This window comes from Citrus clementina, unplaced genomic scaffold (genome assembly GCF_000493195.1).
Source record: "Citrus clementina cultivar Clemenules unplaced genomic scaffold, Citrus_clementina_v1.0 scaffold_3, whole genome shotgun sequence".
In the NCBI taxonomy this organism is placed as follows: domain Eukaryota; kingdom Viridiplantae; phylum Streptophyta; class Magnoliopsida; order Sapindales; family Rutaceae; genus Citrus; species Citrus x clementina.
The window spans coordinates 10013186-10028925 of NW_006262339.1; the positions used below are offsets into that span (position 1 = coordinate 10013186).

The window sequence follows — 15740 nt, forward strand, 5'->3', positions numbered from 1 at the left end:
TCCTGCATAAGTTATTTTTCTTACTAATGCAGATGAAAATATATTAATCTTTTCAATATTAGTAGGAGTAAATAATAGCATCCATTAATCTTAAAAATAAAAAATAAATCCCATAGTGTAGAGATAAACAAGTCATCTTTAATTGAACCATATTTTTAAGCTACACTTCAAACACCATCACCACCACTGCCATCACGACAACAACAACAAAAACAACAATGCAAAATTATAATTTATACAAAAATTTATGGTTATAATATTAGTCACATGAAATGTCCAATTAGTGTTGGTTGTTTCTGAAGTTTCCTTAAATTAATAAATATATATGTGCATGAGATTTCTACACCACTGAAGATCAATCATGTTAGATATCAGAACAAGAAATTGATATCTTAACTCTTCTTCGCTTCCACATGTTGCTATAAGTGTGTGTGTTTGTGTGTGTGTAGATCTTATCATTTATTGCCAATGTCTCATCATGCGTTTCTCTTCGGGTTTAAGTAGGAAATGGTCTTCTCAAAAAAAAAAAAAAAAAGAGTAGGAAATGGTCAAACATATGACCGACAAATTAAGAAAGTTTCTCAATTATTGGATACTCAGAAAAGACTTGCCGATAAAGCATATAATTAATTAATAAGTTGAACGCTTTATAATGTATGGGTTGTTCTATAATTAATAAATCTAATCGGTAATGACTTATTCTGTGAATACTCATTTTCTTTTTTGGTTATTAAAACAAAAATTAGCTTTAGGTATAGAGTCATTATATTTTTCATGTTGAACAATAACTTACATATAAATTCACTATCAAATCTTCATTTCAAAGATGCAACAAGATATGTGAGTTAGAATCGTTATATATTTATATGGCAAAGCTACTGTAGGGCCGTTGCAACAAAATCTTAACTAATAAATTAATCTTTATATAAGGAGTAGCTAAAACTAAAAATTTGCTTAATTATCGGTGAAGAGTACGTACAAAATGTTTATTAAAAGAATTACTTATTTTTTGGCCTTTTTTTTAATCAACTCTCTCCATACAAAATGTTGCTCATTCTATGCGAATGTTTAAAAGGATCACTGCATGATTTTTTTCCCCCTCAAACGATGAAAACTGTAGAAACCCAATTGTATCCTTTCTTCTAATTGTTAATTTGCCAACATCCAACTTTTTTTTTTTTGTTCTTTTTAACCCATATCAAGTTTCTTTCCTCAATATATATAATGATGTTTTATGTATAAGCTTGTGCAGGAAACCTGTAGATGAGTTTCTAGAAGCTCCAAGTGTAGGAAACATATATGTAGGGATATTTTGGTAGGATTGAAACTTATGATATGGTTTGAACTTTGAAGACAAACAGTGGAAATCATCAAAGAAAAGATCCAACAGAAATGCTTACCAAAAGATCACAGTCTTGTGGGTTGGTGACCATTTTAACCACTCCTTTATAGTAATCTATGTCCGTATTAATTTATTTAATGATTAATAACATTACAATATTATAATATGAAATATTCAATTATATTTACTCTATTCTGTGCCAGCTGTTTTGATGCTTCCAGCTTCACCTGCAATGATACATTGATGATCATCTCATCATCGATCAAAAGTGATGATCAATGCCTCTGGGCATTTCTTGCACATATATGATATATAAATATAACAACAAATTCTAACTTTTGCTGCCTCTATAAACTGTCATATCAAATATATTCTATATTATCTATCATTGCAATGAATAATATTAATAAATTTTGTTAATGTATAAGCCACACAAGAAAAGGGCAATTAACAATTTAGCCTATCGATCGATGACGGTAGGGCGGGTGACAAGTGACAATAACATATTGGTGGAAAAAGTGTTAAATTGCTAATGCCATGTTCCCATTGGACTACCTAGGGTTTGGTGGGTAGAAATGGGTGAAGGTGGTTGGACAGGATCATATGGAGCAAAGAATTTTTCTTTAAAATCTTGTGGTGTAAACAAGACTCAACCCCCTCGTGCACCAATTCTTGCCACTCATAACTCAATATGGTCAATGTTTAAGCTCATTTATTGTACGATAGTAATGGCATATTGGTAAAATAACTCATGTTCATTAGAAAATCGCTATTTCCCTGCACCATCTTTGTCAAAGTGTTAGCTATGTTTATCAAGATTAAAAAAAAGACTAGGTAGCTAGCTAGCTAGCCATGGCAGCAGCTTCTTCTTCAAGGGTGAAAGTACACACCATTTATAACTCTTCACCACGTCGATGTTATAAACGCTTATATATATTTAAGCATTTATATACATCATATCCGTACCCCTGGGGTTATTGCTGCCTTTGTTTTTGCTTTCAAGAAAACAATTAATATAATTTGTTAGGCCAACGTTATAATTAAGTTTTTGGGTCTTCATCAAAATGGAGGAAAATCTACCTCCTGGGTTCAGATTCCATCCCACTGATGAAGAACTCATTACTTATTATCTAACACGAAAAGTTTCCGATGTTAGTTTCACATCCAAAGCTGTTGTAGATGTTGATATCAACAAATGTGAACCTTGGGATCTCCCAGGTAGTTTAATTAAGAGCTATTTAGTATAATTTAATTTCTTAATTTGTTGTTAATTTCCAATTTATGTATGTATGCACCACCCTTGTTTTTCAGAATTTATAATATCTATATATTGTGTTGTCCTAGCTGTGTCTAAGATTTATTAATTTTCAGGTTTTTAATTTATCAAAAAATAATATCATTGCTTCGATTTTAGATTTTTTTTTCTTTTTTGTTTGAAGAATCTAAAAACATAACTTAAAATAAAAATAATAATAATTGTCGTATGCCTTCTTTTTTTTCTTTTTTTTTTCCTGGGTGATCATTGCTAAAACTCACACATCCCTCTGTGAAGATATTAGTCGAGATTACAATGAATGAAAGCTCTTCACCTTTCATCAAATTGGTAAACAAATGAATAAGTAAACATAAATTAAATTTTGATAATTGGTATGTTCGTATTCAATTACCAAAATCAAGAACCAGAGGTAGTTTCTTTTCTTTTTTTTTTTTTTGTATTTTCTTAATAATTTTGTGGTACCTGCTACACTATTGGGCGGCCATGGTCTCTAAAGACTGAGTCAAATGCATATATGTTGCAGGCAAGGCTTCGATGGGCGAAAAGGAATGGTACTTCTTCAACTTGAGAGATCGAAAATACCCAACTGGGCTTCGAACAAACCGAGCAACTGAAGCTGGCTACTGGAAAACCACTGGCAAAGACAAAGAAATCTTTCGAGCTGGAGTACTTGTTGGCATGAAAAAAACCCTAGTCTTTTACAAAGGTAGAGCTCCTAAGGGTGAGAAGAGCAACTGGGTCATGCATGAATACCGCCTCGAAAACAAACACCCCTTCAGATCCTCTAAGGTACGTAATAACTATAGCTAGAGAAATTCTTGGGTGCTTAGTGAATCGTCTTGTTGGGTTATCCCATGCATACCGGATGTGATGATGGTCAGTAAGTGCGAACGAAATAACACTGATATCAGAGCTCCCAGGTTCATGAACAACCTAATAGGACGAAACAAGTTGTCTGCTCTCCAACCCAAAGCTCGATATATGAGAATAGATTGTTGGGGATCTCCCCATTAGTTGTGAAGGGGTTGGAGCCAAGATCATTTAATAGATATCTTTTGTTAGATTTTTGTAATGTGTATCTCTCAATTAATCATGTGATATGTATCTTCCATTTGGATTATAGTCACCTCTCCCTCAAAATATGTCTAAAACCATGTGATATGTATCTCTCATTTAAATTATAGTCACCTATCCCTAAAAAAAAATCTAAAAATAAATATATTCTCTCAAAGTGTTAATATCATGTGTTGATAAAGGCTCAAAATCGTGTGATATGTATCTTCCGTTTGGATTATAGTCTCATATACCTAAAAAAAATATCTACGAAAAAATATATTCTCTCAAAATGCTAATATCATATCTGCTCAAAATAAATTTTTTTATCAAAGTACATAAACTAGTTTTTATGAGTTAAGCTCCATTCACGTGTGGCAAGAATTCAATAGATAGTAGGAGTATTGTTATAGACGGAGAGTACCCAAGATTTTTGGCATTTGACAATCATATGACTCTCTTAATATTTGTTGCCGAATTATACTAAATTTTTCACTGTTATATGCAGGAGGAATGGGTGGTTTGTAGGGTCTTTCAGAAAAGCGCAGCAGCTGTGAAGAAACCACAACATACACCATCATCACAGCCATCAGATGAGTCTCTATGTGATACAAACTCAATGGTCAATGAGTTTGGAGATATAGAGTTGCCAAACTTGAATGGCATTGCAAATTTAACAAGCGGATTTGGAAATATTCCATCTACACATAGTTATAGCAGTGATAACAGCAATGTTAATAACCTGAACATGACCAACAATATGAACTTGAACATGAATTGGGCAGCAGCATCTCTTCCATCGCTTACCTGGCCTTCAAGCTTGCTAAGTCCGAATCTATCGATGAATTCCTTGCTTCTCAAGGCATTACAGTATAGGAATTATCAAGCAAGGGAAGCTACAAGTAATGAACACAACTCATTCCTGCAGCAACAAGGTGGCATTAATTCTCGGTTTGAAAGTGATTTAAGTTCAAATTTCCAAGCTTCCTCTTCTTCAAAGGTCATCTTAGATTCTGTGGTTCCGCAACAAACACAGCAGGAGCAACCGTTTAATTTGGACTCCATATGGTGACGCTTGCATGTAAAGTCTGATCTAACATTATGCAATTAATCATCAAATCTAGTTAAGGGATGGGGGTGGCTAAGTTGCCTTTTACCACAAGTCCAACAGGGCAATTAGTTCATACAATAAATTTTTAGTTTGTTAAGATATTGCAGTTAATCAGATGTCAAATTTCCAGGCTTATGTTATGTGGTGTTGCTTATGTGATCAACTGTGTTCAAGTGTACTGTACTAATTAGCTGTAGTTTAATGGTCTATATGTCCTTAATTGTGTAATTAATGTATTTTATTCTCAAATGTGAATTAATTGTAAGGTCCACGCAACATATAAGGGAAAATTACCTTATATACGTTGCTTGCTGGATACGTATTATGCATTTATGGATCGAATTGAATGTTCTCAAAATCTCTCACCTTGCTTTCGGATTTGGATTATTTGGTGACCAGAAACAGAATCGTGTGAGAATTGTTTCTTTTCAAACCAAAGTCATATATTTTATTATTATTATTATTATTACAAATTTTTCTTCGCTAAAATACAAAGTGGTAATTAACGATTATTAGATAAAAATATAGGAGCCACTAAATTCTAACCGTACGTACAGAATACATAGCATGTTTAGAAGTTCACAATCTTATGTTCATGAGAGGATCATAATTTACATAAGTTATTTCTCTCTCTCTCTCTCTCTCTCTCTATATATATATATTAATATCCCATTTTGAGTAATAATCTAGTGAATGGTAATATTCATCTTATGACATACGACAATACCGAATGACATCATACAATTAATCCATATTTTCAACACTACTCACATTAAATCATAGAATTGTGCTATGGTCCAAGTGCTCACCATCGACACAGGTGCTTTCTAGATTATTTTCTTTAGGCTGTGACTATAATATCCTCACCCTACAATTTGGCATCGTGAGATGATCAAATTTTGTCAACTTTGTATCGTGGGAACTTTAGTTGGACCCTTTCCTCTCATAACCATGAAAAAATTTTTTGGGCCCCTTTCATTAAAAAGAAAGACACTTTGGGTCCAATCCGCAAATGGGCCTGGGCCCGCAATTTCCAAGAATACCCTTTATGGTTTAAAATCCCCCAAAACTCAATCAGACAACAACCGTCTTCTTCTTTCTCACACGAGACATGGCGGGAAAGCAAGTTGCTGGCGACGGCTTACCGGCGAACCTTGCCGGTATGTCGAAGAACCAGCTCTACGAAATCATGACTCAAATGAAGTCACTGATTGAGCAGAACGAGCAACAGGCGAGACAAATCCTAATTCAGAACCCTCTCTTGACCAAAGCACTTTTTCAGGTTTCAATTTTTTTTTTAAATTCCTAAATTACGTTTTTCTGTCTTATTTCTGGATAAAATTTTCCTCAATTTTTCTTTCTTGCTTTTTTTTTGCCCTTGGTGCTTACTGAGTGGAATTTAATTTTGCTTTTGTCACTGTGATAATTTGGTTCAATTAGGGTTTCAGTTTTGTGAATATGAGGTTGAAAGATTCTTCTTCTTATGTTAGCTAGCGAGCTTCGTGATTCAAGCGATTATGTATGGAATAGTTCATCTTGTATCATTGTAGTTTTTCCTGCGTCGCTGAGTCTGCGTAAAGTGTTGATTCTCAAAACAATTTTCTTCATGGATTTATTTGTATCACCACACTAGGTGGTAAATGATGTTTTTGTTGATTGAAATTTACTCAGTTTCTTTAACCAGCAACTACTTCATTGATTGCTGATCAAAAGTATTATGATTCACTTGTTTAAACAGGCACAAATTATGCTTGGGATGGTAAAGCCTCCTCAAGTGGTATGTTTTTTTGTCTTTATCAAACTTAATCTCTGTAGCTTTCATTGGTGTATTTGTGTCATGATGAGTTTCATTTTATCTTCAGATTCCAAGTGTCCAGCCACCAGCGTTGCAGCATCCTCAGCAATCGGCTCCGCAACTTCAGCAGCCCAATTTCCAGGCTGCACAGGCTTTGTCTGGTCAAGTTGGTTTGCAGGACCAAACTAGTGCATCTCAGACCCAAACTTCAATCAGAAAACAGCACCAAAACCAACCTGCGATGCCAATATCATCTGCATCTCTTCCTGCTGCAAATCTTCAGTCTCAGCCAATGCATTCACATGCACTACAGGTGCCACAGCAGCCTAAGGGACGTCCAAATGCCCCATTGACGACAATGTCCCTTCCACAGCCATCTCAACACTCAAGCATGCCTCCAATTTCTCATCATTCTGCTTCACAGCCACCTTCGCTTCATCAACCCCAAATGCCTGCTGCCTCCAGCCAGTTGCAACCACCATTGCAGTCAACAGGACCGCCTCATATGCCGCTGCAACCGCCATTGCCACAACAGCCTAGACCAGCTTCAATGCAATCTTTCCATCAGTACGCCCCTCATGTGGGGTCCACTGTGGGTTTCCAGCACCCTGGTGCTCAACAGCGTTCTTCCCAACCTATGTATCATGTAAGTTGAATATTATAGTTCATTGTCATTTTGGGTATATCACAAGTAGGTTGCAATAATTTCTTTGCTAAACTGGCCAGTCAGGACCCAATCCTCCAGCTAGCATTGGACCTTCATTCCAGCAGGGTCAGCCACCAGTTCCAAGTCAGCCACTGCCTCAATCTGTTTATCAGGTATGTATATGCTCTTGGGTGTCTATGAATTGATTGATGCATTCTCTCATTAGCTTTCTGAATGGGATTGGTTAAAAATGGCGATGCGTGGGTTTCTCATCTTGTTAACTGACTTCTGGTAGTGAAGAAATATTTAATGGCTCCTACAGACACTGTTCTTTTCCTATTAGAAAAGCAATGTCCTTTATATTTTCCCACTTGATTTTGGTATAAGATATGGCCCTTCTCTTATGCATTTATGAACAGTAAGATCCATTGTTTTCCATAGCATAGTAGGATAGCTAAAATGAGAAATGTGGATTGCACATGTGAGATGGAGGAAGTACTGTCCTCATATAATTACTGATGTCTTAGGCATGATTAATCCCTCTTACCACTTTACCAACACTGACATCCAGGCCTTGTAAACTGTAAATTCCATTTGTTATATGCCTATTTCTCATATGGCTGTTGTACTTGAGAATTTATCAGTTCGCTCAATGCTTATTCAGGCTGGAGGTTCACGTTTGGGGTCAGATTTTAACAATCAAATTGGAAACTCCATGCAAATAGATAGAGGATCTTGGATGTCAGGTCCGCCAGAGAATCCAGCATTTACACAACTTTCAGGACCACCGCCAGCAGTTTCTGGTCAGATGGGCCCAGGCAATCAGCCCCCTCGCCCATCATCGGTATTTTATCTGACTCTTTAAATTTCAAGTTGGCGTAAGTTCTGTCAATATAGCTCAAATTGACTCATCAATATTTGACTTCCTTTGTTCCTCATTGTGCAGTTGAGTCCTGAGATGGAGCAGGCACTTCTTCAGCAGGTTATGAGCTTGTCACCAGAACAGATTAGTCTCTTGCCTCCAGAGCAAAGGAATCAAGTGCTCCAGCTTCAGCAAATTCTACGTCAATGACAAGATAATGTATTCTTTCGAAAAGAGCGAGGAAATGTTACTTCCATTTGAATTTTTCCTACAGAGATTGTACTGTAGCTATGGGTGGCAGCGACGAAGGGTCAAGTGAAATTGGTTAGGATCTCTTCACAGAAAAATTACAACTCACGAAGCCGAAAGTTTAGTGTGGGGGAGTGGATTTTGGGGATAATATTTCATTGTAATCTCTTAATGCGTACATGTCATTAATTCTCAGCAAGTAGTTTGATCTTATTTGGTTGATTTCTTCTTGAACATTACTTCTAGTTTGATAGACTTTATAGCTGCTTTAAAATAAAGTGCGTTCTTGGACATATGTTATATGTATGCTTGTAGATCATTAATTATTAAGTTTGATGATTAATCAATTGATTTGGTCCAAGAAAATTTTTTATATATGGTGAAACTTGTTTGAAGGATATCTTGATTCTAATAAATTTTATTCATCGGGGTCTTTATTGGTTGTATCTTCTACAACAGTTATTGGCATTGTTTTTGTCGGAAATCATGTCAATCTTTGAAGATTTTGTAATCGTATTTAGGAGTCGAAGGAAATAAAACAATGTTATAATTTCCTTCTTTAAATGAAATGGCAAGTAATAGTATATTATCAAAATTTTATACATCTTCGTGAATACCAAAGAAAAGGAGGACAAAAAAAGGCAGCAACACGCAGCCGTTACAATTTTTCTGTTAAAAATAATTTCATCACAAGAAATTAGAAGATTATTTTAGTTGAATTAAAAAGTGTACTCATGATAATTACAAACATAATATTGAACAACCACCGTGATAAGAATGGAAGGGCCATCTACTCACGAAAGAACAAGAATCACCGCCAGCAGCAGTGACAACGTCAAATTATTGCAGGATGCACGCACTCACCCAGTTGATCGATGAGGCTATTCTCAAGCATTCATTATGGATTTACTCAATTCTCTTTGCTGCAAATGGGAAACATAAGCAATGTAATGAGCCCAGCTCCCTTGAATCTTGATGTTTGTGACAACAGACAATTGATGATCAATCCATACTAAGCTGCACACTCTCTGCATCACTTAACCTGCTTAGAAAAGGGGAGACGTAGATGACACGACAAGGAATGTCGAGCAAATGCCAATTGCTTGTCAAACAAAAGTCATGGAAGAGATAGAATGACTACAATTATCCTGAATAAAAAAAAAATGGTAAGAATTTTGATAAAATTGCAATCTCACTTGATTATTTCAGAGGCAGATTTCTTTCTATACTTATCAAGGTTCTTTATAAGTATGGAAACTTTGGGATGTGATATCAAACAAATGTAACGAAAACATATCTAGTCTTGACTAAGACGTGAATTCTTTACACCAGCAAAACATGACAATCAATTAAAATGGAACCAAATAATTACCAGAATTGGATATAGCTGGTGACAAAACAGATCCAGTGACTTCAAAATGTTCAAAACTTTCAGCCATTCTTGCTAAGATCGTTGTCATCACTTTCAAAGCTTGATAATTCAGAATCTTCATCAGCTTCTGAATCAAAGTCTTCATCAGAAACATAGTCGTTGTCTTCATTCTGCAAAGGAGAACTCCATAGATGATTTCTTGAATGATTTCTTAATATAAGTTACATGTATATCCCTCTACTGGTAACAACATAAAGAATATTAACAGTCACAATGGAACATGGCTAAGACTTCAACTCCAAAACCCACCCACCTAAGCACTAAACAAAATCATTCGTCCCTAGCCAGGCAGTTCCTCTTTCAAAACAATTCAGGGGTTCAAGTTTTATTAGGCATAAAGAGCTGAGGATTACAATCGTTTGATGAAAAAATTACTAAAGAGAAAGAAGAGAGAGTGAGAGAAGGGGGGGGGGGGGGGAGGGGGGAATCAATAAGGAACATTGTCACCACTAAAAAATATATAGGAACACTAGTTCTTTAGTTGCAGTCAGTGGTGCAGACAACTCACTTGGGGTAAGACTGACACATGATCAAACTGCTTAAGGTCCCCTGAGCACCTAATATTTCCATCCTCCTCATCCTTGGAAACACCCTGTCGACAAATAAACATAAACGAAATAAGAGTATCATCAAAAAGTTCCCAATTGGCTGAATTTGTATTGCTTTAAAAAAAAAATTAATAGTGATAATGGTGAAAATAATTAGACTTTCTTATTTTCAGTTATTCATTAAACAATTATTACACCCCTTTGATGTCCATAACCGGCATTTATTTCTTTTTTGAGCAGGGTAAAAAGAAGTATATTAAAGAAAAAACATAAAAGTTGCAAAGGTGGGCCAGGTGTCCACTAGATAATAAATAAAATTTTATATAAAAAAAAGTTGAGAAATAATCTATGTTGCATATCAATTTTACTTGCCACTAGACCTGTGACAGCTCAAATGGTTGTCAAGATGCCAAAATGCAAATGCCATGTCATTTCAGTGTCATTTATCTAATCTGGTTTACATTAGAGACCCTCAAAGGTTAGAATAAAAACTTCACCAAGTCAAGCGTAGACCCCAAAAAGCAACAGGGTATGGATTATGGCTACCACTTCAGACCACATACCACAATTAACTCCAAGCAATAGATTGTAAAGTTACAAGGCAGGTTTCCCCTGCAATGACCTGTTCTATGCGGAAAGAAAAATTTACGGTGTGTGCCATAATGGGAATTCATTATAAACTAAGGTTAAACTTTTCAAAGGTTACATAAGAATAAGATTAGTATAATTTCAAGTAGATGGATCTAGTGAATTTAAAAATAGTGTGCCTGCTCTTATGCAGAATGCAATTTGAGTTCATAATAGAGAAGGAAGCAGAAAAACCAATGCTAACAATTTCTTTCTTCATTTGCTCTATGGTATTCTCCAGATCCGAGATATGCTGACTAAGAGCCTGCACAGTTCATGTTCGATTACAGTGAAATGAGAATCTTTGATAGATAGCAATTGCCATTTTATATAACAGAAAACTAAAGGTAAAGAGAAAAACCTCATGCCGCTGCATGGCCACAGAGCGCTTAAGCGCTTTTGCCTTCGTCAGAAGGTTTCTAGGTCTCAAGCTAATTGGCCGTCTATAATTCTTCCCACGATAGAAAATTAGGGCGAATCCTTTAGGGACTCTTTCTATTGCTATTAGAATCCCAACACTTTCATATTCCAATAGCCTTGCAGTGTCTTCAACATATGCAAGCGTCTTTTGCTTGGTTATCAGTTTGACAAGTTCTCTGTACTTCCAATGCAAGTGCATATTCTCAACGACACCATCAAAAACACCTCGAATGCCTGATCAATCACCAGACAAAGACCATTAGAAGTTCTGTTCAGATCTGCTTTTCACTCAAGAAGCTAAGGATTACTCACCAAGAGGCAAGAATGCCTTCATTCTTAAACCAACCCTACGAAACATAGCCCGTTCCTCATCAGTGATTGTTTCTTGGTCATAATCAGGACCAGAAGGAACCATGGATGCTTCTATTTTAGCTAACAGTCTCTCTGCTCTAAGCTTCTTGGCTTGGGACTGTTCATGCATTTAAAAGTTTAACCAATTTAAAAACAAATAAATGGAAATATTGCATAAAAAGTAAAATTGGTTGTAAGTTATGCACAAAAAAGTCCATATGACTTCTTAAATGACAACTACCACAAGCCATCCAGCAAGAGGTTGATGTTAATATTCAAAACTTGATAAATTAATTAAAGCACTAGAATAATTTAAATCAAATAACTGTGTTTCAATCCCAAATGGACATTATCACATCAATAGCATCCTTACTAGTCTTCACTTTCTTCCCTACATTCCTCTCTCACTTTCTGTGTAGGATACACAACAAATGTTTGTCCATCAGGTCAAATGATTCTTCAATAAGAAAACAATTTTTTTATAATTTCCTTCAAAATGCAATAAAGCAAAAAGAGAAATAAGAAATTATATTCAGTTTCTAATATGGGAGTTTCACTTCAAGTGGTGAGTAAAACCATTCATGCTTTTTTATGATGAATTAGATTTTATTGGTTTCATCATTGAATCATGATGCAAACATAATTGAATGGAAGAGCCTATACTTCATTAGGTAACTTTGAAATAATTGATATCTTCGTTTACAATGCCTGAACCAAATTCCAGGGGCTGCCAGTTCCCAATGCCAAATATGAAAACAAAAGTACTTGAGCATTTAACACGGTACATCCCATGCACAAGGGTTGTGAGTTCTTTTTAAAACAGTGGTGGTTCTTCAATGATAATAAGAAACAAAGAATGGTTAAGAAAGATCTGATTGTACTTACAACAGCAAGTTTATGTTCAATCCGTTTGACGAGCCTACCATGCTTAGCTTTGGAAGCTTCTTCAACCATTTTCTCACGTTCTTCAGCAGAAACTTCTCTGCCCCAGCGTTTTTGAGCCTCATAAAACTCAGCTAAAGTACCTGCAGGTGCCTGTCCTTCAGTTTCACCTGATGGAGTTGCCTCCAGTGTTTTACTCCGCACTTTTTCTTCAACATCTTGGATCTGTTTCGCACATTGCTCTCTTTCAGCCAAAGCAGAAGCAACATTTGGTGGAAGGAAATCTTTCCCACGGTATAAAACAATGTAAAACTTGTTTCTTTGAAGTAAGGTGCCTCCTGTTAAGCTCTGCAAAGCAAATAAAATTTAAAACTGCGTATACTTCACGCTTTTCTTGCAAGTACAGCAAAATGCTATGACCAAAAAAAAGGGGGAGGGAGAAGAAATGAAATGTGTCAAAGCTTGTGAAAACAATATTTTATAAATCCCAGATTTACTAAACCTACTCATCTGACAGCATATAGCTTGAAAAATGAGAGTGGCATTACATTTAATTGCAAAATTAGGAATTTGCAGTTAAAGCATCGGTTGAATTGGCTTAAACAGAGAGAGAAGAAGGAAAAAAAGAACACACCTTCAGCTCCTCAGCCATTAGTTTGTTATTTGTATTCTGGATACCCCGCTTTACAGCAATCTTTGCAACAAGGCTTTTCTCCCAAAGTTTAAGTATAGCAACGGCTAAACCTTGATGATTTCTGTTCCTTCCTGTACAAATAAATTTAGGATGAACACTGGTGCCCAAAATAGAAACTGTGAGCTAAAGAAACTCCTCGCAGGAGAGAACAATACCAAGGGCAAAATGACAAGGAAGTGATCTGGCAAGTCTCCTTAAATCAGTCATTTCTGCATTGGTCAGTCGAGATCGCATTCCAGTAGGAAGAAGCCTGAAAGGTGTCTTGTAACCATCAACTTTTGGAGGAAGTAAATCAGCATCAACTGGGAGTATCCCTGTGCCCCACCACTCCTGGAAACGAGGACCTAGACTATCTAATAGGCTGTTACATTCAGCTTCCTCTTCAGTCATTGGCTTAGAATGGTCCAAAATCCTGACAGGTACCTCACTCTTTTCATCGACACTTCTCGCAGTTGAGCCGTCAGTAGAAGATACATGAGGGACAAAAAGAGTATCTCCATCTCCATCTATAGGTTGTGGTTTGGACGACGGTCCTGCATAGTTACTTCCTCGATACACCACCATGACACTTCCTGCCCTCCAAATAACTAATCCTCCTGTTCGCCGCTGACAATCACTACAAGCACTCAGTCACCATTCATCACTATTTTCATAAAAATTTACCACAAATGATTCAAAAAGAGCCCAAGATAAATATGCACTTTTAAGAAACACCACAAGTACAGGCATTGCCTAGTCCTAGCAAATCAATAAACCAACTATTCTCAAATCAAAACCCAAGAAAACAGAACTAACCTCAACAATCTCATGAGCCGTCTTCATATCAGTGGCAAGAACCTCGTGAAACTTGAGCCGAACTAACTCATCCTTCCTCCACTTATCGTGAATCTTCCGCATCACATCCTGAGTGAGTCCAGCTTTAGGCACATTAATCCTCTCCCTCAAATACATCCCATTCCTTCTCAACCGTCTCAATTCCTCATCTTCAATCGTCAGCTCCGCCAACGTTGGCGCCTTCATCCTCCTCCTCCTCGTTTCTCCCGCCGGCTTCTCTCCTCCCGCTCTCAAATTCTCCTCCTCCTCCCTCTCCCACGGCAACAACGAATCATCCTCTTCTCCTTCTACTTCTCGAAGTACCGTATTCGGGCGGACCCACTCTCGCCTCAACAGATCTTCTAACCTCTCCTCTCCCGTCGCCGCATCGTTAATGTCATCTTCCTCTTCTTCCCCCTCCTCCTCGTCGTCGGACCCTAACCCTAGGTTCCGCAGCCGCAAAACGATGCGTTCAATTGCGTTACGACCTTTGTTGTCGCTATCCGAATACCGAGGATAAGAATCCGGCGACGTTTGTTTTTCATCAATTTGATTCCGTCCGCCCAATTTGTTGGCATTCTCGGTGGAGGGAGGCTTAGGGCGGGACCAGTTGTTGAGCCAGGGGGCGGAAGTGGAGGGAGAGCGAGGCTTGGGGAACTGCTGGTTCTGGCTGTCGGTTCTAGGGTTTTGGTTCGTGCGAAGAGAAGAGAAAGGTTTCAGTAATTGAAACGACGGCGTTTTCCGGGAAGAAGAAGAGAAAGGGAGATGGTTAAGTGAAGGAGTAGAGTGTGAGGTGAGAGTGAGTGAGTTTCGGAATGGCAGTTCTGTTAATTTGGACGTTGTCAAAGCCATTTTAGTAAATGCACGAGTGTGCTCAGCAGCAGCTTTTTGTTATTCTTCTTCTTCTTCTTTTAATGTTTTCATTGTTATGAAAGCTGAGTGCTGCTGTGCTGATGGTGCTGATGGACAGATAGGAGAGGTTGAAGAGAGAGACAGTTTTCCACTTGGCGGAGAAGATAAGATATGATCTCTGGATATTTTTAGTTGGGTCGGATATTTTTTAATTGGGCCGGTCCACACTTTTTAGCCCAATTTATCATTGGGCCTCGAACATTAGAAACGATTGTTATCTATCCTTTCAGCCCATACTAATATTAGTTTTTGAATTAGTTTTTTTTTTTCGAATTAAAAAAATGCTCTTATCCAGCCTCACCATGTTAATAGCAAGACTAACCATATCTATTAGTAAGAGGAGAATAAAGTATTAACGCTAACTTTTTATTAGGAGTAATGATACAGTCACAAATTCTTGTACAAATTTATTTTGTACAAACTAACGTGGCATTAATTCATTGGTTGAATGAAAATATAAATTAATAAAAACAAATCATGTGGGCCAAGTAATATTTAATTCAACCAATCTTATCATGCCACATCAGTTTGTACAAAATAAATTTGTACAAGAGTTTGTGACTGTATCATTACTCTTTTATTAGTGGTAGCACTCAAACATGTACTCCTCAACTTCAAGAACGTGAGTTCTCTTATTGATTTAATTTATTTATTTTCCACTTTTCTTTATTTTTTAATTAATTATGAAAGAATGGCGAATGGGTGAATTAAGACTTAAGTGTGTAAA

The 15740-nt window shown here is 36.7% G+C and overlaps 3 protein-coding genes across 4 annotated transcripts; 2 read left to right on the forward strand and 1 right to left on the reverse strand.

Moving 5' to 3' along the window:
- The first annotated feature begins 2398 nt into the window (after positions 1-2398).
- On the forward strand, positions 2399-4761 carry LOC18046762 (NAC domain-containing protein 92). Its single transcript, XM_006440913.2, has 3 exons — positions 2399-2560; positions 3142-3407; positions 4180-4761. Exons 1-3 carry the CDS (start codon positions 2407-2409, stop codon positions 4741-4743), a joined length of 984 nt encoding a protein of 327 aa, XP_006440976.1. The 5' UTR covers positions 2399-2406; the 3' UTR covers positions 4744-4761.
- A 1106-nt stretch (positions 4762-5867) lies between these two features.
- LOC18046763 (proline-rich protein HaeIII subfamily 1) lies at positions 5868-8627 on the forward strand. Its single transcript, XM_006440914.2, has 6 exons — positions 5868-6064; positions 6521-6559; positions 6645-7223; positions 7304-7396; positions 7888-8067; positions 8170-8627. The coding sequence occupies exons 1-6, from the start codon at positions 5894-5896 to the stop codon at positions 8293-8295; spliced, it is 1188 nt and encodes a 395-aa protein (XP_006440977.1). The 5' UTR covers positions 5868-5893; the 3' UTR covers positions 8296-8627.
- A 371-nt stretch (positions 8628-8998) lies between these two features.
- LOC18046764 (CRM-domain containing factor CFM3, chloroplastic/mitochondrial) lies at positions 8999-15110 on the reverse strand. 2 transcript variants are annotated; one of them, XM_006440915.2, is made up of 10 exons: positions 14084-15110; positions 13444-13894; positions 13229-13359; positions 12598-12942; positions 11674-11830; positions 11303-11595; positions 11147-11206; positions 10275-10358; positions 9707-9876; positions 8999-9376 (listed from the first exon to the last, which is right to left on the reverse strand). In XM_006440915.2, the coding sequence occupies exons 1-9, from the start codon at positions 14951-14953 to the stop codon at positions 9766-9768; spliced, it is 2502 nt and encodes an 833-aa protein (XP_006440978.1). In that variant the 5' UTR covers positions 14954-15110; the 3' UTR covers positions 8999-9376; positions 9707-9765. The 2 variants fall into 2 exon arrangements, with proteins under 2 accessions (XP_006440978.1, XP_006440979.1); XM_006440916.2 differs by having other exon boundaries at positions 8999-9482.
- Positions 15111-15740: the final 630 nt, after the last annotated feature.